The sequence below is a fragment of the Ursus americanus genome, chromosome 5, assembly GCF_024610735.1.
Source record: "Ursus americanus isolate L20-20 chromosome 5, mUrsAme1.1.p, whole genome shotgun sequence".
Classification (NCBI taxonomy): Eukaryota; Metazoa; Chordata; class Mammalia; order Carnivora; family Ursidae; genus Ursus; species Ursus americanus.
Genome location: NC_142131.1, coordinates 38,255,910 through 38,283,811, shown reverse-complemented (window position 1 = coordinate 38,283,811; position 27,902 = coordinate 38,255,910). Strand labels below are relative to the sequence as shown.

The 27,902-nt window shown below is 35.5% G+C and overlaps 1 protein-coding gene across 1 annotated transcript in view; it reads left to right on the top strand.

The window, feature by feature from the left end:
* CWC27 (CWC27 spliceosome associated cyclophilin) overlaps positions 1–27,902 on the top strand; it is a 181,721-nt gene that overhangs the window by 128,396 nt on the left and 25,423 nt on the right. Inside the window, exons 12-13 of the mRNA XM_045794266.2 lie at positions 19,630–19,739; positions 24,449–24,552. Of these exons, the coding sequence (XP_045650222.1) occupies positions 19,630–19,739; positions 24,449–24,552 (214 nt within the window). The remainder of the gene's footprint in view (positions 1–19,629; positions 19,740–24,448; positions 24,553–27,902) is intronic.

Below are 27,902 nucleotides of genomic sequence, written 5' to 3'. Positions count from 1 at the left end.
CCTATCCAGAAAAAAAAAAAAAAAAAAAAAAAAAAAAACCTTGAAAGAATGTATATGCCTGCCATGTCTAATTCCTCTCCTCTCATTCCCTCTTAAATTTACTTGATATACTTCCATTCTCACAAGTCAACTGCTTAGCCTTCTTCTTAAGTAATTGATTGCCAGCATTGTGTACTGTTGATCACACCCTCCTCTTTGAATCACCTTTTTACTTGGCCTCTCATTTCTTCTTATACTACACTTACTTCTTTACTTGTGACTTTTAACCAATGGATTTAAGTATCATCTATATGGTTATAAATTCCAAAGTGTTTAACAGACATCTTAAACTTAACGTGTCCCAAATTGAACTACTGATCTTATCTTCCAAACCTGTCCTCCTGAAATCTTCCCTATCTCAGTTAATCTTTGAGTCACCCTTGACTCCTCTTTTTTTTTTTTTTTATACCACTCATCCAACTGATCAATTAATCTAGGGTACATAACCTAGCCACTTCTGCTGTCACCACTCTAGCGGGAGCCACAACCATTTCTCACCCAGATAAGTACAGTTGACTGGTAACTGGTTTCTGTTTCTACCAGTGGCCTCTGGAAGTCTATTCTCAGTATAGTAGCCAGGATGGTCCTTCAGAAATCTAAGTCAGATCTTGTCACACTTCTTTTTTTAACTCACCAGTGGGTTTCTTAAAAGCTAAAGCCCCCCTACAGTTGTCTGCAAGGGTTTGCATAATCTATGCCCCACCTCCGTTTTACCAGTGGTTTCATCTCCTTTTACTTCTCTCTCTTCTCTCTTCTAGGCAGAGCAGCCTCTTTGCTCAGAGTACATTTGGCATGCTCCCTGCCTCAGGGCCACTGCACGTGCTGTTACCCTATCTGGACGGCAGTTCCTCCAGATAATCCACAGGACTCATTCACTTACCTCTCAGGTCTTTTTCTCAGTGAAACCTTCTCTGACCACTTTTGCCGGGTACTCCCTGAACTGCCCACCCTTCCTTACTTCATTGTTCTCTGTATTATATTATCACCTTCTGATATACTGTGTGTTTTACTTACTTACTGTTTTCTGTCTTCCCAACTAGAATTTTTGTCTGTTTTAAGAAAACACCTAAAATAATAAAGATGAACTAAATGGCTTCAGTCATGATTTGTCCCCTGATACTGAGCATTCTGTTGCCTAAACCAAACCTGGATTTTTGTTAGCACAAAAAAGAAGGTAGAGAATTAATACTTGGGCAGCCAACTGTGTCTTTAACACAAGTCCATACTTGTGAGTAACTTTTCATCTTTTTATTTTTCTCCCCTTGCCCTCATTTGTCTCTTACCAGAACCCTTGAGGAAGGTAGGACAGGTAGTATTTTGCACAAAAAAAATTGTGGCTCAGATAATTAATTTTTCTCCAAGAGCACCAACACAGCTGTTAGGACCTAAATTGCCTGATAGCAACTGCAGTCCTGTTCCCAGAGTGGTAACAGTCAATAGCTAGTGCAGCATTGTGTGGATTACTGTATAATCTTCCCTGTGAGCCAAGAGAGACTTCACCTCCATAAAAGTGATTATGAATCTGCCTTTCTGCCTGTCTTCTCAAAATGAAAAACAAAAAAGAACAAAAAAAACCTCAAAACACTGCATATTTAATATGAGATTTTATTCTTTTGTGTATCTTGGACTAAAGTGCTTTTGTAGTAACATAAATTAGCTACTGATATATTATTTACTACCATTATGTACTTTTTAACAAAATAGATTATCAGAATATATTGCTTTGCTATCAGATTCCTCCATATTTTGCCCACATCATTCTCCTTTCCTCTTTACAGAAAATTATCTCTCCTAGCAATCATTCAAGCCAGAACCAGAATCAGAATATTCCAAATGCTAAATAAAATTGTTATTTTTAATCAGTCAAGTAAGGTGAGCATGCATGATTGTCATCTATTTTGTTAGGTAGTGGAGAAAAAGACACTTGTAAACTCTTTTACCTAAAAGGCATTATTTAAGGCATTTAAATATGTTGAGATACTAATATGCTAGCTATGTCTATAGACATAGACATAGACTATAAATGTGTACACATTATATAATGTGTATAATAAATGCATATAATGAAACATCTAACACTAAAACTATCCTGAATGTGATTTATTCCCTCTTTGACATTTCAAAATACACTTCTGAATTTTGTGGCTCCTTTTGGTGAATGTCAAGGTTATTATTTATCATTGCCTTGTGAATAAACAGGTGTTCAGGTTCACAAAACTTGCGGAGAATGGAGTGAAGGACATTCAATTTCCTTATTCAGTGAAGAAGACACAGTGGCTGCCCCTATGTTCTAATATGAGGTTAGAGGATGGAATAGAAGCAAGCCCTTGGGCTAGATTGGTCTGGGACTTGACAATGAATACATCTATGCTAAGTTTAAGAAAGGTGTTTATTAATGAAACCAGTATTTCCAATTGCCCTTATTAGCTTTTACAGTTATAAAAGTTACCTGTCTCAAGTTTTACATCTTTCTTATAATCAGACAAGCAATTTCTTTTCTGTCTGATTTTTATATGGACATCATAGGTTGTCTGTGGTTTTTGGTTAGCACGGTGAGAAGTCAGCCCTCTCAGCTGACTAGGACTTACCATTCTTGTCTTTACTATTACTCTCATGCTTAATCTGCTGATGTAAAAGGACCAAGCATAAGCTTGCATCAAAAAGAACTCAGTTTAGTTGCTAGTATGCATATCTATGTGGCCACTTATTATTTCCTTTAGATTTACATTTTTCATCTCATTGTTTGAGTACCTTCTTTTCTATACCAGCCACTTATTTTACTTTCTTTGATCCTTTGTTTTCTAAAAACTAAAAACATTTTTTTTATCGGCAACTTGTGATAGTTCCATTCCAACAATGTTTCTATATATCATCTTACTGCTACTTCCTAAAAAGGAAACATTCCCTCCAGCCAGCAACTGTTCCACCTTGTTCCTCATCAGTAGGGCTGGCACCAGTTCAAGTTCTGTCAACACTGTTCCATCAGATAAAGCTGTTGGTAAAAGAAAGGATGAGGGGGGTAGTGTGCATGCACACGATTCAAACACCAATGAGCAAGCTAACAGCATTCTACTGCTTCCATGTTAGCCTGCATGCCTGTGCCTTGTTTGAAGTCTACTCTAATTCAGCTGTACCTTAGTGCTTATAGTGACACTTGATCATGTATGTATCAGCGTCTGTCTGATAATAATCTACTCATTTGAATAAGAGCTCAAGTTTTCTGTTTTTCATTGACAAAATGGCTAATAATTAAGCATATGTACAAGATCTTTATGTAAACATCATTTTTAATAGGCTAAAAGCCTAATCAAAATATAAGCAGGATGCCTGCAATCTGTTATCATCTGTATTGTTTCACTAGTTATTAACACAACTGGATAAGCTTCACTTTTTGAAAATGTTGATAGCATGGAAAGTTTCAGTTTATCTAGTATAATGATGATCTTCTATAAAGCAAGAAAACAAGTGTCAGACAGAAATATTCCCTATGGACTTCCTCTCCCTGTGGAGAGAAAACTGGCATTACATGTAAAGTTTTTTTGGATAGAGCATTATAAAACATATCACTGTGATTGCTGAACCTCCCCCCAGAGTTTCAGATTCAGCAGGTATGGGATGGGGTCCAATAATTTGCATTTCTAATAAGCTCCCAGGTGATGCTGATGCTTTAGGTTCAGGGGCACACCTTGAGAACCACTCTTTTACCCAACATTAGAGGAGTGGTTTCCAAACATCAGAATCACCTATTTAAAAAACAAAACAGAGCAACAAAAATATCACTGGGTCCCAAGGAATAACCCTCATTCTGAACACTACCAGACAACCATGTTGGATCACATTTTTTATTATGTGATCGGTTGTTACTTGTGTCAAATCACAAAAGATTTAGTCAAAGTCTTCAGTCTCTGAATTCTCTCCAGTTAGTATGATCCTTGCCAGTTCTAAGGGCACAGAATTTCCAGGCAGTTGCACCATCTGTATTACTTGCTTCATCTTTACCTTGCTGCTCTTCTGTGAGTCTCTCAGAATCCCTTTATCTGTTAGTCTAGACTACAGCTTAGAGGTTAGAGCAGGGTTTTTCAAATTGTAGCCAGTAATTAACTGGTGGATCATAAAAATCAGTAGCATATCTTAACCAACATTTTTTTTAATTTAATGAAATGACATAGATCAGAAAACATAAGAGTGTATCACATGTAGGTAGGGTAAATATTCTTTTATGAAATTTTGAAGTTTTTTTCTTTATATTTTCTTGAACAATATAAAATTGCCCTTTTGTAGATAAACAAAACATAATGTCAGTAATTTCGTATGGTTTAACCTTATATACAGTTTTATATGTTAGCTATATACATATATGTGTGTAGAGTTAATATGAAAAAATATTTCCTGTGATACGTCACAGTACAAAGAGTTAAAAAAAAACACTGGGTTTGAATAAATGTCTGATAGCGCTGTGCTAAATAACCCTCCCCAAACCCACAGAATGTTTTTCTGTAGTTCTGAATTAGATGGTCTCTGCTACGTAGAACAAGACTAATTCATGGGAAACAGTTTATATTTAATACTGAAACTATTAATAACTAACAGTCATAATTAACAGCATTCCAAGTGCTTACTTGAATTCTGGTGTGCAGATGAGCTATATAACATTCAGATATCACAGCGGTGAGAACTGTTATAGTGAAGGAAAGCTTCACTGAGGAAGAGGGAATGAAGAAATGAGCCTTCCTAGAAGAAAGGGCACACTCCTGTAACATCTTCATTTCTGTACCAAGTAGTTTATAGAACCTTGATTCCGTAGAAGAAATAATCTATAAGTCAGAAACCATGAGTAGTACCCAGCTTTGATGAGGATCAGTTAACAGTTTGACCTTGACAACCACTAGCTTTAATGTGGTGAAGGACTTTCTGAATGGGAAGACTTACCAATTTTAGAGCTTATAGTACCCTACGGAGAGTTTTTAATTTTATTTAGTTGATGTTTTTTAGTTTTTCTTTTAGATGTAATTTTTCTTTTAAGAACCTTGGGAAGGGACGCCTGGGTAGCTCAGTTGGTTAAGCTTCTGCCTTCAGCTCAGGTCATGATCCCAGGGTCCTTGGATTGAGTCCTGCATTGGGCTCTCTACTCAGTCGGGAGCCTGCTTCTCCCTCTCCCTCTGCCCCTCCCCACTGCTTGTGCTTGCTCTCTCTTTTGCTCTCCCTCAAATAAATAAATAAAATCTAAAAAAAAGAAAGAAAGAAAGAAAGAAAGAAAGAAAGAAAGAAAGAAAGAAAGAGAAAGAAAGAAAGAAAGAAAGAAAGAAAGAAAGAAAGAAAGAAAGAAAGAAAGAAAGAAACTTGGGAAATGTAGGAACTATAACCTCAGGGAAATTTATTATCTTACTTAGAAAATAAAAAATTTCTTAAGATTTCCTAAACTGGGGGCACCTGGGTGGGTCAGTCGGTTGAGCATCTGACTCTTGGTTTCAGCTCAGGTCATGATCTTGGGGTCATGAGATCTAGCCCTGCATCAGGCTCTATGAGGAGTCTGCTTGAGCAATCTCTCCTTCTCTCTCTGCCCCTCCCCCCACTCTCTCCCTCTCCCTCTCTCTCAAAAACATAGATCTTAAAAAAAAAAAAGAAAATATTCCTAAAATGAATGTGAAATCCAAGACCTCAGGGAGAATTATTTTGGATACTGTTTTATTGTCTAGATACCTAGATGTATTTTTAGAAAAAAACATCATTCATCACATGTCAATGAGGGGTTAGTGTTTGCATATTTTCTTGAGTGAATAGAATTAGATTTAGATCTGAAAAGACTACAATATCCTCAAAACAAATCTGTTCTCTGTACATTTTTCTTAACAAACTCCACCCCTTTCTTATAGGTTTCTAGTGTCTTATGTCCTACTGTGACCCTTTTAGCCACAATTTTTCTGATGGACTATTTTAACAACCTGCTAACAGGCTGCCAACAGATCTCTGTTGCTAATCTCAGATCCTGCCAATGCATTCTGTGTGTGGCTTTTCTTAAACACAAACTTGATCATGTGTCAATCCCCTTCATAAAATTCTTTAATGGCATCTCATTTCCTACAGGATGAAATCCTTTGCATGCCATGCAAGGCCCTACATGGCTGAACTTTGCCTGCCATACCAGTCTCATCTCTCATTATGAGTCCTGTGCTCCATACAGGCTAAATTTTTTTACATACCAACCTATTCCCCACCTCAGCCTTCGCTGTCACAACTTCCTCTTACTAGAATACTTTCCATATGCAGTGAATATGGCCTCAATATTCAAGTTGCTGTTTAAGTCCATTTCTCTAAGATGCCTTTTCTAATTTCTCCTTCATCACTACACCAATGGTTCCCAAGCTTTTCTGTACATTAGAATCACCTGGAAATCCCAAAGCTCAAGAAGCGAAATCCAGGTGTCAGTACTTTTTGAAGTTCCCCAGGTATCTGGTCAAGATGGTTTAAATATTCATCTGTATCTTCCTGGAGTTCTTTCATTTTTTTTTACTTTTACTTTAACTGCTTAAGCCACCTGAAAATTATTTTAGCCCATGATGTGGGGTGAGGATACATGGTTTGTAATTCAGCAGGTGAAAGAGACAAACTACCAATAATACAGCATGGTATATATTCTCATGAAGGTTTGAGGGAGCAAAAGAAAGGCAATTAAATCTAGATGGCAACATATCTTTCTGGATGCATGCATCCAAGTAGAATTATTAGTTATTGAGATCATTGGTCTCCAAAAATGTTTTATTACACCTACAGAATGAAGTTTATTTTTAACGGTTTTATTGAGATATAGTTCACATACCATACAATTCACCCATTTAAAGTGTGCAATTCAATGATTTTTTTTTAAAGATTTTATTTATTTATTTGACAGAGAGAGACACAGCCAATGAGAGAGGGAACACAAGCAGGGGGACTGAGAGAGGAAGAAGCAGGCTCCCAGCAGAGCAGGGAGCCTGATGAGGGGCTCGATCCCAGGATCCTGGGATCAGGCCCTGGGCCAAAGGCAGATGCTACAACTGAGCCACCCAGGTGCCCCAGTTCAATGATTTTTAGTATGTTCATAGATATCTTCAACTCTCACCACAATTTAGAACATTTTCATTATTTCTAAAGGAGACCTTGTACCCTTTACCATCTCCTGTTACAGACTCAGCTTCCCCTCCCCCAGCCCTCAGTAACCACTAATCTACTTTATGTCTCTATAGATTTCTCTGTTCTAGACATTTCATATGTGATTGGCTTCTTTCACTTAGCATATTTTCAAGGTTCATCTGTGTTGTAGTATGTATCAAATACTTCATTCCCCATTATAGTTAAATGATATTCCCTTTTATGGCTATACCACATTTTATTTATCTATTTGTCAAATGATTGACATTTGGGTTGTAAAATAAATTGTGAACATTTCCAAAATATGTATTTTTAAATGTATTTATGACTCATAATTAGGTATTACCAAACATATATATTATGTACTATATATATAACATACAACAAAAAAATAGTAGTTTAAATATAAGTAACATTCTTGGGGTACCTAGCTAGCTCAGTTGGTAGAGCATGTGACTCTTGATCTCAGGGTCATGAGTTCAAGCCCCACGCCGGGCACAGAGCTTACTTTAAATAAATAGATAAACAAATAAATAAATGTATTACCAATAAACAAATAAAGCATTCTAATATTTTCTTTTCACCTCTCAAGTGGATCATTTTATACACTAGAAACCTCTCACCTTTTACAAAATTTTGAAGCTACTGGTTCAGGCGAGTAAGTTAGTTGAAAGAAAGTGTTCCCCTCAGAGGATACAGTGCATGCAAATGCATGAGATGAAAGAAAGCACAGTACCTTTTCTTATCTTGCAAGTTGTGTGTATGAAACACATAGTGGAAAGGATATGGAATTTTTCATGCAGTCATTTTTACCCTCTCCCTTACGATAATAATTTAGGCTTAATGACAGAACATCTATTTACTCTTCAAACACCTAAGAAAGAATAATAAATAAAGGTTTTATTATACTATGTAAGTCCCTATTTTTATTATTATTATTTGGCAGTGTATATGACACACTGTATTACTATATTTTCTCTCTAGAAGCAACCTTCAGTTTGGTCTCCTTTCAAATAATCCCAACCAAGAATGAGAAGCATCAGTTTCCTTTTTACCACTTTTGTCTGGTTTATTTCTAAACATGTTATTTGCAGTATTATCTGTGATGTAAGGAGAGTAGCTGAGTCTGTGATAGAAAAACAACTAAAATAAGTCCTTTGTACTTTGCCTTCCACAAAACCCATAGAGAAGTCCCTTACACTTTATGGCACACTGATGAGTTGCCATATGAGGCATATATTGAAGAATAATTATGTTTATTCTTACTGATTTGATTGTAGTTAAAGAGAAAATGGTTGCACTATTTATATTTACTACAGCCAAAGACTTGCTGGTCTGTGGTATCTTGTGAAGATGTTAGGCAGACTATTGGGATAGAATCCAGTCAACTCAGTTTCTCAGAAATATTTCTCAAGGTTGGCTTGCATATTTTTCTATTATCCATACTTTTACTGCCTTGGATATCTTAACAGTGTAGCATACTAATTAATTTACTACATTAAATGCCTTAAAGGAAATAGTAATTAATAATGAATTTACCATCTAAGACAATAGATACAAAGCATCTGTGAGGCAACTCAAGCCTTCACTCCAATGAGTGACGAAGCTGAGAATAGAATGTGAAGTTGCTAACTCAAAATATTGAACCCAGTCCATTCAATGTGTTGGCTTTGTTTTGTGACTAAGCCAAAGGTGTTTTTTTTTTTTTTAAATAATCAGTGAGAATGTGTCTGTAATTATGTTCTAATCCAAAATAAGAGGGTGAGAAATTTTTCACTTCACCAAGAAAAAAATACAAGATTGCTTTAGTTAACAGTTTCAGCTCATGAAATTAATCAGACAAACCCAAATAATCCTTCTTTATTAAAAAATTAATTAATGCCATTTCAGAGCTCAGGCACTTTAAAAAATAACTGTTTTTCTTTCCCCAGCACATATGTTTTTGTAATGTAGAGTTCAGAGACTTTAACTTTAGTTGATATACCATCCTAATGAGTATTATATTTCCATTGTTTCCTGATCATTTTTTGGCTGCAGGTACCACAAAAGAAATGTTCAGAGACATTAAGCTTAAGGTGGCACCTGACAACTGCAGCTTTTCAAGGTCTGGGACGAGGAAGGCCAGTTATTCAGACTCCCCACTCTCCCAATTACTTTTTCTAGGAATCCATTTTCCTCTGAAAAACTACTTTCCTTTAAAAAAGACATCTTAATTCATTTAAATAATATCTGTCAAGTATCTGAAAACTTATAAGCACTGTTTCAATCTCTAGACAGAAAATGGTGAATAAAACAGATAAGTTCCTGCCCTCTAGGAACTCACATTCTTGGGTCTAGCTATGGTACCCACCTGAGTCAGAGCTCACTGGCATACACTCATCACATGCTTTTCCAAATTTCAACTTTTTTCAAAAGGATAGGTCTTTCCAGTGGCAACTCCTTCCCTGTTACAGTTAAATAATTTATCATGCATAAAGCACTTAGAATACTGACTGGCACGTGGAAAGCACTATTTGTACAAATGTCCTACAGGTAGAGGATAAATAGAGCAGAGCATTTTCCATCCTACCGTATGCCAGCAGATAGTGCTTATTCTTTTTTTTTTTTTTAAGTTTTTATTTTTTTAAAGTAATCTCTACACCCAATGTGGGGCTCAAACTTAGAACCCTGAGATCAAAGTCTCATGCTCCACCGAATGAGCCAGCCAAGCACCCCAGACAGCGCTTATTCTTAAGCAAATTCAGATTTATAGGTAAGCATCATGATAAGAATGCTACATTTGAACATCCAAATTTATGGAAGTATAAATTAAGTTTTGATAATTTGCTTCACAAAAGGATTTTCCACATTTCTTCCAATTATAAATTTTCCTGGTGCTTTGAAAATATGATTTAATATACAGAAATATTTTTTATTCAAACAAATATATTAATAAAGTGAAAAATATATCTACTCCTTGCTGCTTCAAATGAGATTTAATCTTTTGAAGGGAGCCATAACTATAAAGTAGCTTATAGACATAAAATATGATACCCTATATTCAATGCCAAATAATAATACCTCATATTTATAGAATATGAACAGTTTACAAAGTCTTGTCACATGCCTCTTTACATTTAGTTCTGTAACAGTCCTGAGAAGTAGGTTTAACAAGTCCTGTAGTTTCTGTTTTGCCAACGAAGAAACCAAAGCATTAAAGACGTTTAGTACTCAGCCTAACTGAAACACAGTTGAGGAATCAGAGCTTCTGTCCAATATTCTTTCCACTATAAAACTGCAAAGCATTGTTTCCTTAAGAAAACTAAAAACCAAATAAATAAAAAATAAAATAAAATAAGCCACAAGCAAAATGACCTGTTAGCTGGAAGCAAGAATCAGCAGACTGAGGGCTGGCCTACAGCTCACAGCATTACCAGTAAGACTAAGCAAGGTGACCCCCATCCAACTCAGACTCCAACCCCAGTTCCAGAAAGCATATCTGAACACAGGTCGACTTCAGATGAAACATAACTGGAATGCCTTTGTCCTACCCTCAACTCATCTCAAAATTTAGTTTGTTAGAGATAACATTTAAGATGGGGAATGAGGTAGAGGGGTGAAATCTGAATCAGAATAAGTGTACCTATAGTAGAGAATGTGGTCTAGGCAGGTTCAAAAATTCTGAGACAATGAACACAGCCAGAAACAACTGGGCATGGTACTTTGAATTGTACATACTTTCACATTTAAGTGAGACTATTCTGATAGATACGGTAAAATAATTTTACCAGGATACTTTTCAAAGTGCCTTCCTAACCTAATTAGGAAAAAGTCCCAACAAGACTTTGGGAGTCAGTCTCTCTCTCTGTCTCTCTGTCTCTCTCACTTGCCTTTGTCCTCTTGTTCACTGAACTACTGAGGAAGGCATTGTTTTCATTAAGAGAAGTGTGGGCATCAGGAAACTTGCAACTTTAGCCTCCGATTTACCAACTAACTCAAACTGGTATCATAATAAGAAAATATGCTTTAAATTTTTATTTTTGGGGGGGGAGATGAGTTCAAACAACATACCAATCTAGGGTGGTTCAGCACACTTCATTAATTTTACAAAAGGCTCGCAAATACTTGTAAATGATTTCCTTGCACTATAGACCTGCAAGGTATGTCTTATGGCTACTTGTTACTTACCAAAATAAAGTTCCAATTCATTAATCTCGCACTTAGGTACTTGCACGATCAGATTTTTCTTATTTTCCTTATTCCCCATCTTATTCACCCATTCTTCACTTTCACAGAACATTTTTCCTCTTTCTCATGTGCATCCTGTCCTATGTTGTCTTCCTGCTTGGTTATGATGTCTCTTCTACCTGCTATGGCTTAATCTTCTTTCTCCTACAAGGCCCAGTTACGCTGCCACTTTCTCCTCCCAACTTTCCCTTTGTCTCCTCTGCATGAATTTCCTAAGTATTTTATCAGGACCTCTCATGTCATTTGTACCACCGCACAGTTAAAAAAGTATTAACTGTCTTATCCCTTTTGCAGCCTATAAGCTCCTTAACATCAGGAACCATCTATGTTTCACTCACTCCCACATACACTAGTGCCCCCTTCGCGCCCATAACTGCTTGCAGTGTGAAAGAATAGAAACAGCATGGGCTTTGAAGTCTGACAGCCCCGATTTCAAATCCTTGCTCTATCATTTACTAGCCATATAACCTTGGGCAAGATACTTAACCTCTCTAAACCTGTTTCCTCTTGCATAAAATAGAGACGATAATACCTATTCTGTTGTTACAAGAAACAAGAATTAAGTGAGAAAACAGGCACAGAGTTCTTAGTATTATATCTCAGACATGCTAGGTCCTAAAAAGTGATAGTACTAGTAGTAGTAGTCTTAACTTATATTTTAGAAGCCACTTTATTGCTTCAGTGCCTCAGCCGCACAGGGATAAAACGAAGCCCATGCGTATCACACATGCAAGTATTTAAGGACTATTTTGAACTGGTCTGTAAACTCTTATAACTACTTGGAGAAAAGTACCTCATAAATTTACTACAAAACAGTAGAACTCTCCTTTGAGTGCTATTAGAAATGCAGATATTCTGCAGTATTTAATTTACTAGGATAATCATAGCCTTAGGCAATTTTAGGTAGCAATTCTTTCTTTAGTATCCTCACTGATTGGCTTCATGAAATCTTTTTATCTTGAAGAATTTTGTATTTTTTTATCTTATTGCTACAACACAGAGTATAGAATTTGTAGCTTCAATATCTAGATTGATGGTCAACGTAGCGATGTTGTCAAAATGGCCATCAAACTGCAAGAACTGTGGGTCATACCATCTGGAGAAGTACAAAGTGTGCTCTGTTGAGAAACCTGAGGGCAACATCAATCAATCTCTGTGCTGATCCTAGGGTCCAAGTGAGGAAGAATGAAGTAAATTTGAACAGAAACAACAGACTAGAGCTGACAGGTGGAAAGCTGAAGCCCCCAGAAGTAAAGCTATTCATGTCCCTTAATAATTCTCAGTAATCATTTTTATATTGTAATTGTTTCTTGTGATCATTATTAAGAAAAATGGAGAAACATCTGATAAAAAGCTTATCAGATAGAGTCTATATAACAAAAAATTGTATTATTAATTTAAAGCAATTTCATGTTTAGGGTTCAGGACCTGTCTTTACTGATATAATTTCTCTTCATCTCTTAATTTATAAGTTCATTTAATTCATTTGAATTGATTTTTAGTATAATACTCTGTGGTAACTAATTTATGTGTTGTTATATAAGTTATTACCAATGTGACTGCTATCTGAATTATAAACTCAACAAAGCAAAATGCTTGGGAAAGTAAAAGATAAAAATTAAGAAAACTCCTAATTAGATAATGAAATCTATATTGAAGAGTCATGCCATTTTATAAATGGTCACACTGTAGTATAAATGTGTATAATTTCAAAGTGATTATTAGACTGTAATGAAACACATCTGTGGTGATTATACATTCCAGAGAGAAAGTACACATGGTAGTGTATGCAGGGATGAAACAACATTAAGTTGTCAGAAGATCTGGTTTCTGATATTCCAAGCTTAGCACAACCATTTGACCTCTCTGAACCTCAGTTTTTTCATCTGTAAGGGAACAGGTTATTGCTGCCCAAGAACTTCTTAGTACTAATATTTTGTGTTGTGATTGTGGATCTACTCCTTTTATAGTGAATTTAAAAATTAAGACTAAGTAGCCAATAGATTATAAATATACAGAACCCCTAGATATGAACTCCCTTATTCACAGGCTACTCCTGTTAGAAATGTTTAATGGAAAATACAGCTGAAAATCAGTATTTTTGTGGAGAGATAAAAGAAATAAAATCTAGTCAGGCCGAAATTAAAAATGCTATAACTGAGATGCAAACCCAAAAGGAGGCCATAAAAATAAGGATGGACAAATCAGAGGAGTGAATCAGTGATATATAAGATAAAACTATGGAAAATAATGAAGCTGAAAAGAAGAGAGAAAGAAAAGTAATGAATCACAAAGGCAGACTTAGGAAACTCAATGACTTATTAAAATGTAGGAACATTCATATCATACGGAGTCCCAGAAGATGAAGGAGAGAGAAAAATGGGCAGAAGGTTTATTCAAACTAATTATAGCTGAAAACTTCCCTAATGTGGGGAAGGACACAGATATCAAAATCCAAGAAGCATAAAGAACTCCCATTAAATTCAACAAAAGCTGACCATCGCCAAGGCATATCATAGTCAAATTCACAAAATACAATGAAAATAAGTATTTTTTGTATTTATATTCCAAAATGAAATACAGTGTGAAAGTCTGGATTAATTTAACTGTATTATAACTTGTTACCTTCACATTTCTCAAATCAGGTAATAGAAAAACACAGGAGAATATTCTGTATTACTTTATTTTGAGGATTATTTTAAGCCTAAAATAACATGAAGCAATGAAGCTCGGATGAACAACAGGGAAAGAAAAAGAAAAATTCCATGTAAATGTAGACTTAATTCCATTTAATCACTGTTCAGTGTTGAAGCATATGTCATTATTCAGTGTTCAACCATACTTCAGGTAGTCTCAGAATTATTTAACCACTTTTGACTTATTTTCATGGAACTGTAGGCTTATTTTGACCACCAGATGGAGCCAGTATTGTTCAATTTGTAACGTAAAAGATATGCTGAAAATAAAAAGTGGTTAAATAAAATGAATAAATCATAGATTTCTTATTTTAGTTCATAGTACAGAAAGAAATAAAATTTTCAGCCTAGTCTTCCCCTAAACTTCTACCTAGTCTTTGTAATGTGCATATAGACGCCTCTATTAAATAATTTCTTTATTGTGAGTAATTTTCATCTTGGCAGTTTCATTGGATAAAGAGACCAGTTTTCTTCTGATTCACTTTTTAAAGATGTCATCTAAGCAACTTTCAATTATCTTTAAAACAAAATTAGTACAGGGCGCCTGGGTGGCTCAGTTAATTAAGCATCTGCCTTCAGCTCAGGTCATGATCATCGGGTCCTGGGATGGAGCCCTGCGTCAGTCTTCCTGCTCGGTAGGGAGTCTGCTTCTCTCTCTCTCTCTCACTGTCCCTCTGCTTCTCCCCACTGCTTGTTCTCTCTCCCTCTCAAATAAATAGAATCTTAAAAATACACACACACACAGAAAACCCCCCCAAAATTAGTGCAAATTTAATCTCTTGTCATTCAATAAATACTATGGATTATAATTATGAAAAATTATAATAAAAAGTATATTATATGTAGGCTCTCATCTTAATGTCAGAGAATATCCCCATTGTCATTTCCATGATGGATTTTCCTAATAAAACAAACCAAAAAATAGGCATTCTGACTGGGGGGAGGATATATAGTTTATCCCCAATAGCTCCTCAAGGAGATGGTAAAGCTACAACTCTGTAAGAGATTCTACCCAGAAAGCTTAGTGTTCAAGTAATCAGAGGTAACTGCCTTAAAGTTGACTTCTACTCCTCTTACCTATTTAATACATGTCAGAAATCATTTATCTGTAACTCAATTTAACAACTATCTATTGAAAAAGTATTTGTATGCTAAGGGCCCTAAGCCCCTACAAGTCCCTCAAAAAGTCTTTCATTCAGCAAGAGCAATAAGGCAACTATGGATACTGTTGTAATTTAAGATCTAAAATTAATCAAATTGTTCCTTTGTCCATTCAGCTACTATTTATTGAGTATATACTATATGCAAGGCATATATAGGCCACAAACAGGGCATAATCCCTGCCATGTGTGTTTGTAGCATAGGGGGCAATACAGACAAAGAAGCAGTTACGATTTAGTGTTTAAACTGTTTAAAGGTTCAAATGAAGGGGAAAATTGACTAAGGATTATCAAGAAAAAGTCATAAAGGATTCTTCCTAGGTAGAAATTATTTACAAGTACCCACTATTTGGCAAACTCTGTTTCCCATTTATTATGGCTGGGAGGAATTAAGAACCTTTTTTGGGTAGGATTTTATTTCATCAAACACATCCAACTGGTGACCTGATGACTTTCTATGTCAAACTGGAATATTTTCTTGTGTGTCAAACGTGAAGAAGAAATAACCAAGCTGGTTAAGAACTTATCATTTAGAGCCAGACTACGGGTTTATATTCTCATGTTTATAGTCCCTTAGATAAGTTACTTAACCTCTTACTACCTTAATTTCCTTATCAGCAGAATAGGGCTAATCTTATGCCTTCCTTAAAGGGTTGGTTTATCAGGATTAACCAAATAATTCAGGTACTGGTATCTGGCACATAATGAGTACTTAAAATGTTAACTATCATGGATATCTCTTTTCAAGTCTGGTACTTTTTCTAAAATTAAGAACTGGTGTACGTAAAATTTGATTAAAAAAAAAACAAACACTTTTTAGCTTCCAGAAAGTATGGTAAGATACAGCTACGTATCACTGGCATTGATATTTTCTGATTCCATTAAAGTCTATCTCTTTTGTTTTCAAATGCTGTTTACTATTAGCAGTAACATATTACTTTTATTTATGTAAAAGTTTTTGTTTATTACGGGAATTTTTTTTAAATTTCATTGAAGTACTGGATCCCAATATATTTAAAATAATTTATAAGCGGCCTTACTAATAGTTTTTGATACATACTGATTATTCAATAAGCTTTTTTAAAACAATGAATGAATGTAACAGCTACTTGGAGCTGTTAAGCTCCTTGAGCTCTGGTCCTGAGACAGTGGTGGGAATAAGCCCTTTATCTATAAAATGAGATTTGTAGATGGATACCATTGGTTCATTAGCTAAGTAACCACAGTTGAATAGTCATCATCCCTTTATGTTCAGAACAAAAAGGTTTCACAGTGAAGAGATTCAAGTGGAGCAAGGATTAAGTTTCTGACTAGCTCTCAGAGGAGAGGTTAAAGGCATTCTTTATAACATGCAGGGACAGAAGTGCAGTACTTAACTTTGTCACCTAAACTAAGAGTCAGAACACATGTTTTAGCCCAGGCTCTGCTGCTGATACCTGGGAGACTGCCTGAGTAACTTCACTTACCTAAACATTGGTTACCTCATCAATAAACTGAGAAGGTAGATGAGAAGATCCTCAGGGTAACTTCTAGCTCTGATGCTCTAGTGAACTGATACTCCAGTGATAAACTGTTGATTATAGTGATGTTGGACATTCTCTTCACCAGAACCTTTCACATATATTACCTAGTTTTATCTCAGAGATAGCTAAGATACTTTATTCTAACACTATAACATATATAAGCTTTAAGCCCTCTAAGGAATCAGTAGTTTGAAACTTAAAGTCAATAGCTTGATTTCTTAACTTCGTTTCACCCTTTAGATTACATAATAGAATGAAAAGTCTGTATCATTTATGTTTTAGATGCCTTTCCTAGCATTTCTCAGAATGCCCACATATGAGAGACACTAGGTAAAATTTTATTTTCTGGATTGAAGTTTTAGTTGAAGTCAGTAGGGCACAGTGTGGGCCTTTTGTATCATACAACCCTGGGCTCAAATCCCAGCTTTACCATATTCTAATTCCTGTTTCCTCATTGGGTTTATGGATCCTTCACAGATAATGAAAGCACTTTAACATGATGCCTAACATATACCCTTTAGTAAATGTTCCCCCCCCATTCTTCATTCCTATTTATTTAGCATGTTTTGTAGAAATTTCAGTTAATGATAAAGAGTCATCATACTATATTATTTATGAATTATCTACTGTATATTGAGATTTATAAGAAAATTAAAAGTAGAACAGCCTATACTTAGAGAAACTAAATTTTTCAATTGTGTATTTTATTAGCCAGTTTTATGTCACTAAAATCATCCAGTCACTTATTCAATTTTTGTTTATTCAGGGGGATTCAAGCACATGAGAAATGAATGTGCTACTTCCTGTTCTGGCAACATGGACTGAGTTAGCACAGACCTTCCTTCACCTACAAATATATAGAAATGCTGGATAAAATATGATCCAGCCCAATTTAAATACTTAGCTAAGCTTAAGAGAGAGAGTGAAAGAGAGAAACACAGAGAGAGAGAAGGTAAGAAAAAAAGAAAGTCCTAGGTACCAGAAACAAAGGGGAAGCAAAACCAGAGCATTAAGTGGGCAAGCTGATGTTACAGTTGCCCAGGGGAATACTGGAACCAGATGTAGGCTCTACTACCTAGAAGCTGGGAGATTTAATCTCAGACTTGGACAGAGATGTGGCCATGGCTCAAGAGAAATGGGAACTAGAAAAACTGTCCATCTGGTCAGGAAGGCCACAATGAAGCTTGTCATGTTTCAGACCTATATGTGGGGGAAATTAAAAACCAAAAAAAGTCTCTCACAAAAAATCAAAATTCTAAACCTCTACCAGGCATAGCTACAAAGTCTGAATATACACTCCCTATATGGTACAGGAATCCAAAGCCAAGAAATTAACTTGAAAAAAAAAATGGCTCTAAATCACTGGAACCCCTAAATTGCCTGATAGAAACAAATGCAAAAGTTCTTTGTAGAAACTTAAACAATCCTGGGTGCCTAGAATTCCTATGGAGCATGATGGAGATGCAGCTCTAGCTAAAGATAAACTCATAATGAAAAGTTAGAAAACACATAGAGAAATGATGAGCCTAGGAAGAGAGTCAGAAGACATAACAGAAAGATTCCCCAAGAAGAATCTGAAAGATACAACATAACAAGTGTTTTAAATTTTTAAAAGAGATTTTTTTAAGGACTAAATATCATAATAAAAGACTGAGACTATTAAAAGAACAGGTGAATTTGAAGAATAACCAAAAAGAATACCTAGAAATAAAAAATATAATTATTAAAATCAATGGCTCAGTTTATGCCTTAAAAACTGATTAGATACAACTAAACAAAGAATTAATGAACCGAAATATAAAACTAAGGAAATTAGAGTATACTGCTGAGAAATAAAAATAAAAAATTAACGTGCTGTGATTATTCATAGTTGATCATATTGTAAAGAGAAGTACTCATACTAATGTGATATACTCAGTTATGAAATAGAATAGTTGACCAGATTTTTCACACAGTTGGGTTTATGCAGCAAATGTCACTGCGTTAGAAAAATCTCAAACAAAATGGATGATTGCTAATACACTGCACATTAATAACATTCTTCAAACTGTGTAACAAAGAGGTAAGCAACAAACCAAGGCTTGAGTACAAAGATTACTGGCATTCTTGATTACATCTGGCTCATCTTGGTTTGCCAGCCAAAGATAAGAGATAGGTTGTTGGTTTTTGGGTTTTTTTTTTTAATCATAAATTTTCATTAATATGTGTGCATGTAAGTTAATATAAAATGTTAGTACTTTTTTCTTGAGACAAAACTGTGCTCCATAAACACAGATGTTAACTAATCTTCACAGGGAAGTACTGCAGGATCAAATCTATAAATTGGTTTTCTAATTTCTAACTTAGTAAAAATTACTTTGATCTGCTTCTGATAGCTGTCCTGACTTATTTGTTGGATACATTTGTTTTTTATGATGACATCAAATTGAACTTGTTTATTAGTTGTTGTTGCTTTAACTAAGGAACCAAAGTGGCAGGCAACTGGAAAATCAACCAATATCAAATGACTGTATCTTATAAAAGCAGGAGAAGAATGTAAAATAGCAATGCTGAATTTTAGGAAAATCTAAATTATTTTAAAAGTGAGATAGGTAATTTTATACTCAAGCAAGTGAGAACAACTACAGTAATACATTATATAATAAAGATGTTTATAAAACTGGTTGACATATTACCATTGTTCACTGTCTAGGTAGGAAATAGTTGTGGAGCTGGAGCCAATTATTGGTTGGATTTTTAAATGGGTGAAAACCAATTCCAGGTTCTGACCTCCTCTTCTGTAATAAGCACAGACATTAAAATGAAACCACACAGCCTTTTTACTATTTATTCTAAGAATATTCTGTTATTCTTCAGAGGAAGAAACTGCTCCTGATGGTGCTGTTGCAGAATACAGAAGAGAAAAGCAAAAGTATGAAGCTCTGAGGAAGCAGCAGGCAAAGAAGGGAACTTCTCGGGAAGACCAGGTAACTTCATAAGCCTAAATCCATATGTAATGCATTGCCTTTTAATTGTTTTCAGGTATTGCTAATGAAGCCTAATTTGATTATATGTCGGAAAAACACTACCTCTTAAAAATGAAAAAAGATATATTCATATAGGGTGGGGTGACAAGGACCTTGGCCACTCATGTTCTTTCCAGGCATTGTAGGCAAAAAGCCTAAAACTTTCAGGTTTCAATCTGTACTCCCAGTATCAAGCCCAGAAACCTTATATTTTGTTTGTTTGTTTGAAATTCAAATAACTTTTATTTAAATTGACCAGGAACCTTATAAAGCCACATATTCTCAGATAGCCAGGTAGAACCTTTGTCTAAGTAAATATTATGAAATGGAGAAGTGAGGATTATAAATGATGAAGAGATCTCTTCTAGCACAGCATCTCACATGCTGACTAGCCAGTTCTGCTCGAAATTATATACTGCCTGTAAATAAAGCATTCGGTCCACTAGTTGACTTTTATTGTAAATAATATTACAGGACTCTGCTTACTTCAAATAATTTCTGAATTATTATTAACTAATAAAAAAATAATTAGAAATAATAATAAAAAGAGATAGCTCAACAATCTGAAAGTCAGTTTTATACACCATTCAACACCTGGCATTTGATAAATCTCTTCAGCAGCCATTCATGTTGAAAAACTATGGGGAAGACCAAAATCATTTATTTTTGGTGCTTCCATAAATATCTATTTGAGAACATGCCATTTTAGGTATATAAATAAAATAGGCAAAATAAAAGTTAAAAAAAAAAAAAGCCCAAGTCTATGTGGATAAATTAATATAATCAGGCTACATTGTAAATGACACCTAATTACTGGTAAAGAAGGATCATACATCAAGTACTTAGCATGAAATTAATCATAGGGAAAGTTCTACAAAAAGTCAGGTACAGGAAATTGTAATTATAGAGAACGAATTTGAGGAATTTTCAAAAGAAATGGCACTTCAAATGAAATTAAGAAAAGTACATTATTAACTTGTTTTCATGGAGTCACAATGAGTAGCAACCACAGTTAATATACTACCAAAGATACCCTAAGGATCACTGTCATTCATGCAGTCTGCTTTTTTGCTTCCTAGCAAATTATTATTAAGAACTGTGTACTAATCAGTGTATTTGGGGGTAAACAAGGTGGACACATATCTGTCCTCTCTGAGCTATTAGGAAAAAGAGCCAGTTAAGTAATACCAATAAAAGAGAGTGAGCATTATGACAGGTTAAGTACAGGGAACTATGTAAATGTCTAACAGTAGGACCTAACATGGCCTAAGAATCTAGGAAGACCTCCCTGAGAAAATGATTGGTCAGTTGAACTGTGAAGGTTGAATAGGAGAAAGGTAGCCAGGCAAAAGGAAGAATATATGAAAAATATTGGATCTCTTTGCAAAGAACTATATGTATGACTAACATAAACTAAGAGAAAGATGAGGCTAGAGAGGTAAGCAGAAGCCAACTTATGAAAGGTATTTTTGAGCCATATTAAGAAATTTACATTTACCCTAATGGCAATGGAGAGCCACTGAAAGAAGGAAGTGATATGATCTCAGATGCAGTTTAGTAAGATCCCTCCAACCTGGCTGCAGTATAGAGAGTATACTGAACCAGGACAGGACCAGATGTGCAGAGGCCAGCTAAAGAGACTCTTCTGTATAGATACACATGCACAAAGTCTGCAAAGGCAGGGCCTCTTCAAATCAGTTTTCTCCTGCTAGAAGGCTCTCACCATGCTGAAAAGCCATGCTATAAGTAGTTGGCCATTCATTCCTTCAGCAAAAACCAGAAGACTAACTCCCCTGTAGATGCCAAACAGAAATGTCCCTATGCAGATCCTATCTTCTTTTATTTTATTTTATTTTATTTCATTTATTTACTTAGAGAAGGAGCAAGCAAGAGAGAAAGCATGAGCAGGGAGGAAGGGCAGAGGGAGAGGGAGAAGCAGACTCCCTGCTGAGTAGGGAGCCCAAAGCAGGCCTCTATCTCAGGACCCTGGGATCATGATCTGAACTGAAGGCAGACACTTAACTGACTGAGCCACCCAGGTGCCCCCAAATCCTATCTTCTTTAGTGTATGTTGTGCCCCATTATTTTCGTGATGTTTGCTTTTCTGCCTAGTGTCTTCCCTTGACTTTAGGGTGCAGCAGAGAAAGTCCAATCTTGAATACAAGAGAAGCTAAGAACGGCCAGGAGGATGTTTTTTGTTTGTTACAGTCCCCCTTCTCTGAGCAAATGCTAGTAGCAGGTTAATTGGCTCTAAAAACAGACTGCCTTGCCATTTTCAACTCAAGGAAAAAGATCCAGGTCTAGCGTAATTTTCTAGGAAGCTTTTAAATTTGATTCCACTAAGAAGTCTCCTTTGTTTTCATTTTTCTTTATGCCTTTAGAAAAGACACTTCAAAGTGTACAAAGGTCCACCATTAAAAATTGATGAGGCTGGGGTGCCTGGGTGGCTCAGTCTGTTAGGCACATGATTCCAGGGTCCTGAGATCAAGCCCCTCATTAGGCTCACTGCTCAGCAGGGAGTCTGCTTCTTCCTCCCACCCCCCCACTCCCCCTGCTCATGCTCTCGCACTCTCTCTCTCTCTCAAATAAATAAAACCTTTAAAAAAATTGACAGGATTTACTTTAAGCTATAGATATAGAAACATGCATATGCAGATATATTTTATATAATACGCATATAGATATATAAGCTCATAAACATATACACAAAAACACCTAAAAAGCCTTGAAGGATATTTACCAAAATGTCAACAATTGTTATTCCTAGGTGGGAAAATAGGTATTTCTGTTTTGCTTCTGCTTGTTTTCTAGTATCTCTAAATTAAACTTTTTCTTATTATAAAGCAAATACAATAAAAGTTTGTAAACACAATGTTTTTTTTTAATGAATGAGGTTTAAAAACAAAGAATGCGTTCTTTTATCTGTTAACACTGCTTGAAGAGCTTAATCGTTTAATTACTACTCTGGAAACAGATAAAATATCTAAACCCTAGTGCACTAGGCAGCCCTCAGAATGCCTATGAGGATATTCTGTAGGAATTTATAGTGTTTCCCCAAAACTCATCTCATTCACCAGCTATGTCAGTGTGTATATTTTCATCTGTTGTCCATGTGGGCATTACATTTTGCAGAACTTATAAAGCATATAAGGTACTTACACTGTCGTTTTTAGCAATAACTGCCTTTGATTCTTGCACCACCTGTCTTTACTGAGCTTAAGTTCTAGACCACCAATATCTACTTAATTTTTTTCATGAACTATGGTCTTAATGGTATTTCCTAGATAAATTAGAGAGCCTAGAAATTTACTGTGACTCCTTATTATACTTGTTATTCACATACTGAATTATTATACCTCTTTTTCCTTAAGAAATATGAAGATTTGGGGGCACCTGGGTGACACAGCGGTTAAGCGTCTGCCTTCGGCTCAGGGCGTGATCCCGGCATTATGGGATTGAGCCCCACATCAGGCTCCTCTGCTATGAGCCTGCTTCTTCCTCTCCCACTCCCCCTGCTTGTGTTCCCTCTCTCGCTGGCTGTCTCTATCTCTGTCGAATAAATAAAAATAAAAAATCTTAAAAAAAAAAAAGAAATATGAAGATTTTAGTACTGAATTCAATATGTCAGTATCTTAATTAGACATTTGATTGTTTAGACAGGTATTACTTCACCCCATTTCACAATTACATACTTTTTTAAACAGTAGGATAAAAAAAAATTTCCAACTTTTGTTCTCTGCTCAAATTCTGGAGTCAACTGTTAAGTTACAGCCAGGGGACAACATGATTACAAAATTGTAGGCACTTGTTGTTTGTTACCCACAAAGGACACGGGAGACAAACAAAAATCAGAGAAATGGCCCCTTTTTTATTAAACCTACTGAATCATGGTATTTATGTGCCACTTCTTTTACTTAACAATAGAATATAATACTTCATGAATATAATTTTTAATAATAGTATAATGACATAGTCACTGCTTTTTCACAAATTTATCTAGTTCATTATTGATAGACATTTTAACATGTTTCTACTCCTCACTTGTATGAGTACTGCTGCTGCGTACGTCTTTTGCCTAAGCCATTTTCTGTGTTTCACATAATTTTTCTTCATGGAGTCCCAGGATTGAAGTGATTCAATCAAAGGGAATGATCATCTTAAAGTTTCTGACAAATATCAATAGCTTTCTAAAAATATCATTCCCATTTATCCATCTTCCAGCAGTTAATGTGTTCATTCATTTTACCTTCCTTAACAATGAACTTTTTAAGTTTTTTGGAAATTTGTTCAGTGACAAATAGTGTTTGTTATTGGTGTTTTATTTTTAATTTCACATATTTTAGTAAAGTACATCCTTTCCTTATGGACATTAAAAATTAGCCATTAACAAGCATGCATTTTATTGTTTAAGCATCTTTTATATAAGCAAATTTATGTTCCCCAAATCAGAAAACAGTCACATATGTCTGAGGGAAAATGTCAGTGCAAATGCAAACAGGGCATGTGTCAAGGTCACTGTTGCAGTTTTGTTATTTTCCTTCAAAATTAAAAATTAAAGTGCTTTACGTGTTAGTAAGTGTTTCACATTTTATTTTCTACCAAACTTCAGTGTCTCTTGTAAAATTATATTTATCCTTACCAGAAAACTTAGCAATGTAATTGTATTCCAGACCCTGGCACTGCTGAACCAGTTTAAATCTAAACTCACTCAAGCAATTGCTGAAACTCCTGAGAATGACATTTCTGAAGCAGAAGTAGAAGATGATGAAGGATGGTAAGGGTTTTAATTCCTCTGTATTAATCATGAACAAACAGGCTCAGGGCAGAGACACTATTAGGACATTCCCACTACCTCGTCCTCTTTTTTTTTCAGACTTCACCTTTCATCATACCCTTGTCATTATAGGGCCTCAGCTCCTTTTGACTTCATTTCACTTGAGTAAGCATTTATTGAGTGCTTGGTGTGTTCCCAGTATTATGCTAGCCAGCGGAAATATACAAGAAATATGTGATACTCTCCCTGTCCTAAATAACTTTCTAATATTGTGAAAAAGATAAGATTCACATTAAACAGCTAGAAAGCAGCCTCAAAAGATTCTAAATCATTAATTTTTTACACTTTCCCACAAACATTTTAGGACTCAGTAATACATTTCATAATCCTACTAAGTTCCTCTTAAAATTTATGACCTACAGGATCCTAGCAATTCATACACAGTCTACTTATTTTTTCTTTGGCTATTTTTCAGCTTTTTAAGACACTGATAAGAAATAAAGGAATTAATGACTCGTACATGTCCTATCCTTAGCACTTTATCGTATAATGGCAAAGAAAAAAAAAAAAAAGGAATAAGAATTGTGCTTTCCCTTATCACACTCCTCTGTCCTCCAGTTGACTTCACATGTAGTATATTAGGACTCCCCACACCTAACTGCCCTCACCTCCCACTCCACCCTGGCTCAAGCACATTGCTGCAAGCAAGCCAGTGGGTCACCCCCCACATATGACTCACCCTCTGGAGCCTCTGAACTGTCACATGTGCCATTACCCCAACCCAGAATCATAGCCTCACTCCTCTCTGCCAGACAGCATCTCTCTCCTATTTCAAAACTGCTCAACACTCCCATCCTCCAGGAAACCAGTCAGCAAGATTTGTTGAGCACTCACAAATCTAGAGGGTGGAGGAAAGAAGGCTGGGACACACATTTAAAAAGACATAAAAACACTTATTAAGAAAACATTTAAGCAAGTAAGAGTCTACAGCTATATATAACTTTAATCAAAAGGGCTAAGGGGATGATTATTTGAATGGAATCAATCCTACCTCCCCTAGGACCCCCTAAGTACTTATGTATTTCTCAATATATAGTTTCTGTATGATCTAGGTTATGTTTGGGTTTTTTTTTTTTTTAACCCTGAGACTTTTTAAATTGGTTTCTATTACTTATGTGTATTTGTTTATACTTAAATTCAAAGTTGCTTAAAGGCAGAAGCTGGCTTCTCCCACTGTCCTGTGCCAAAGGGGAAGGCTCAGTGAGTGTTGATTGACCCATAGAGATAAATGCACATTACACAGAAGAACTTTCTGTTTTTTATATGACTGGACAGGTTTAGTTTTATTTTGGATTCCTTGAATGTCTCAAAATATCTTTCAAATGTTTTGGGTTCAGCCACCACACAAAAAAATGTTTTGCCAAGTCCTCTTCCCCTTATTTTTGAATCCATATGCATTTTTTAAGGAAACATGATCCATGTGTTTCTGATTCATTTACACTTAACTCATCAAGATGGTGTTTTGTAAGAGCAGTTTGATGCCCAATAAGTTTTTTTAACCTTTTTATAAGCCATTTAAGTCCTTTTTTATTGAACAGGAAAGTCACCAACAAATTTAAACCCAGAAGTTTCATTTGAAACTCATAACCCGCAGGATTCAAATTTACTTTTAACTTGGCAAGACCATTTAACTTCCCAAGGTTCTTCCTAGCCACTTAGTTCAGTATTCCCTCATTGTGAATTCCTCACTAGCTTCAGATGTCAATTAGTGTTTTTAAAATTGTCATCCTCGCTTTTGTTGTGATTTCACAGTACAATCTATGTTCTAACATCCTCATTAGAAAGTAAACAAATAGAAAAACTTTACCAGATGGTAAAATCACTGGTCAATGACGTTGACCACTTCTCCATCTGGGGAACAAAAATAAGTGGTAAAGGAAGGGTAAATAAGTTAAAGACACCGTTACCAGGTCTTCAGGGGATTCACTTCTACCTTCAATTGCAGTCTCCTTCACAGAAAGTCAGAACTGTAAACTATGTACCTGCACATTTTTCGTATTTGTTTTATTTGACATCTAATAAAATACCTTTCGTGTTCAAGGCACTAAACAGAATCATACAGCATACATGGGACCCTTTTTACTGCACTACAGACTATTGAAATTCTGTAACCTGATAAGCAACAATGTCCTTTCTGTTCATAAATACACCCGTTCAACTTTATCAGGTCTCTGGTGATTTAGATCATCTCTCATAAAGTATATTCCACTCAGAAAAGAAGTCTTGTATTCAAAATGATTTATGGCAAATATTATAAGTGCATGGCATGTGCATGTGTGTTATGCATAAATTACATGGTTACCAGACTATTTTGTAGGTCACGGTTACCGCTTTTCTAAGAAGTGAAAGTCAGCCAGTGCTGTACTACACTGTCAGGGTCTGTTATCTGAGGTAAAATGATTGCTTCTCAGACATTTTTATGTGTCCGCATGAGTGACCACACATTGAGGGATCATTTTCATTTTCTGTCAAGATAGAAACCATTACCAATTTGTTATGTTTTCTTTTACTTGGCAAACTGTTCTATTCGCATTTTTGGCTGAGCTGCTGTATTGGCATGGTATACAACAGACATTTGGGTACCATTCAGCAGCATTCTACTTTTTATAAAAAAAAAAAAAAAAAGTGGGGGAGGGAGAGAAAGAAAAGAAATATGATTCTATTGTAAACACTGTATACGGTGTTTGATAATTATTCCCAGATTTCACTGTCTAACAAGGCATTTAAAGAAGTGTTATTAGTCGATCTAAGCTGAAATGTGTGATAGAAATTTTTCACTCAAAATTATTAGGATTCTTCCTTTGTTGGGATATATGCTGCCAATATTTGGTGGCAGTGATGGCTCCCAGATTCCAGTGTAGCAGCTAAAGTAGCCTCTTTGCCACTACATTCCTTCATCCCACAGCATCGCACTCTTATAGCTATAGAATCCTTCTTCAAGCATGGATTTTATAAAACCGATTAGATACATGGCAGGAATCATCAGCCAACAGATTCATATGACCATGTGGACGAAGTCCATATGCCATTTTGGGTTTAGTTAGATAAAGCTTGGTTAGCTCCCAAAAAAGTTTGAGAGAGCTGTGTCTGACAAGATAATAGAGAGACATAGCAAAGAAAGCCACCTGCTCCTACAGAACAAAATCAGCATTCCAAGGAGAGGAGAAAAATTAAATCTGTGAGAGTAAAGTGTGATTTTGTGAACAATTAACTATTGACTACTAATTTCCATTAAATCTAAGAGTAACCTAATACTTTATAACAAATATACATGATAAAATAATAAACAA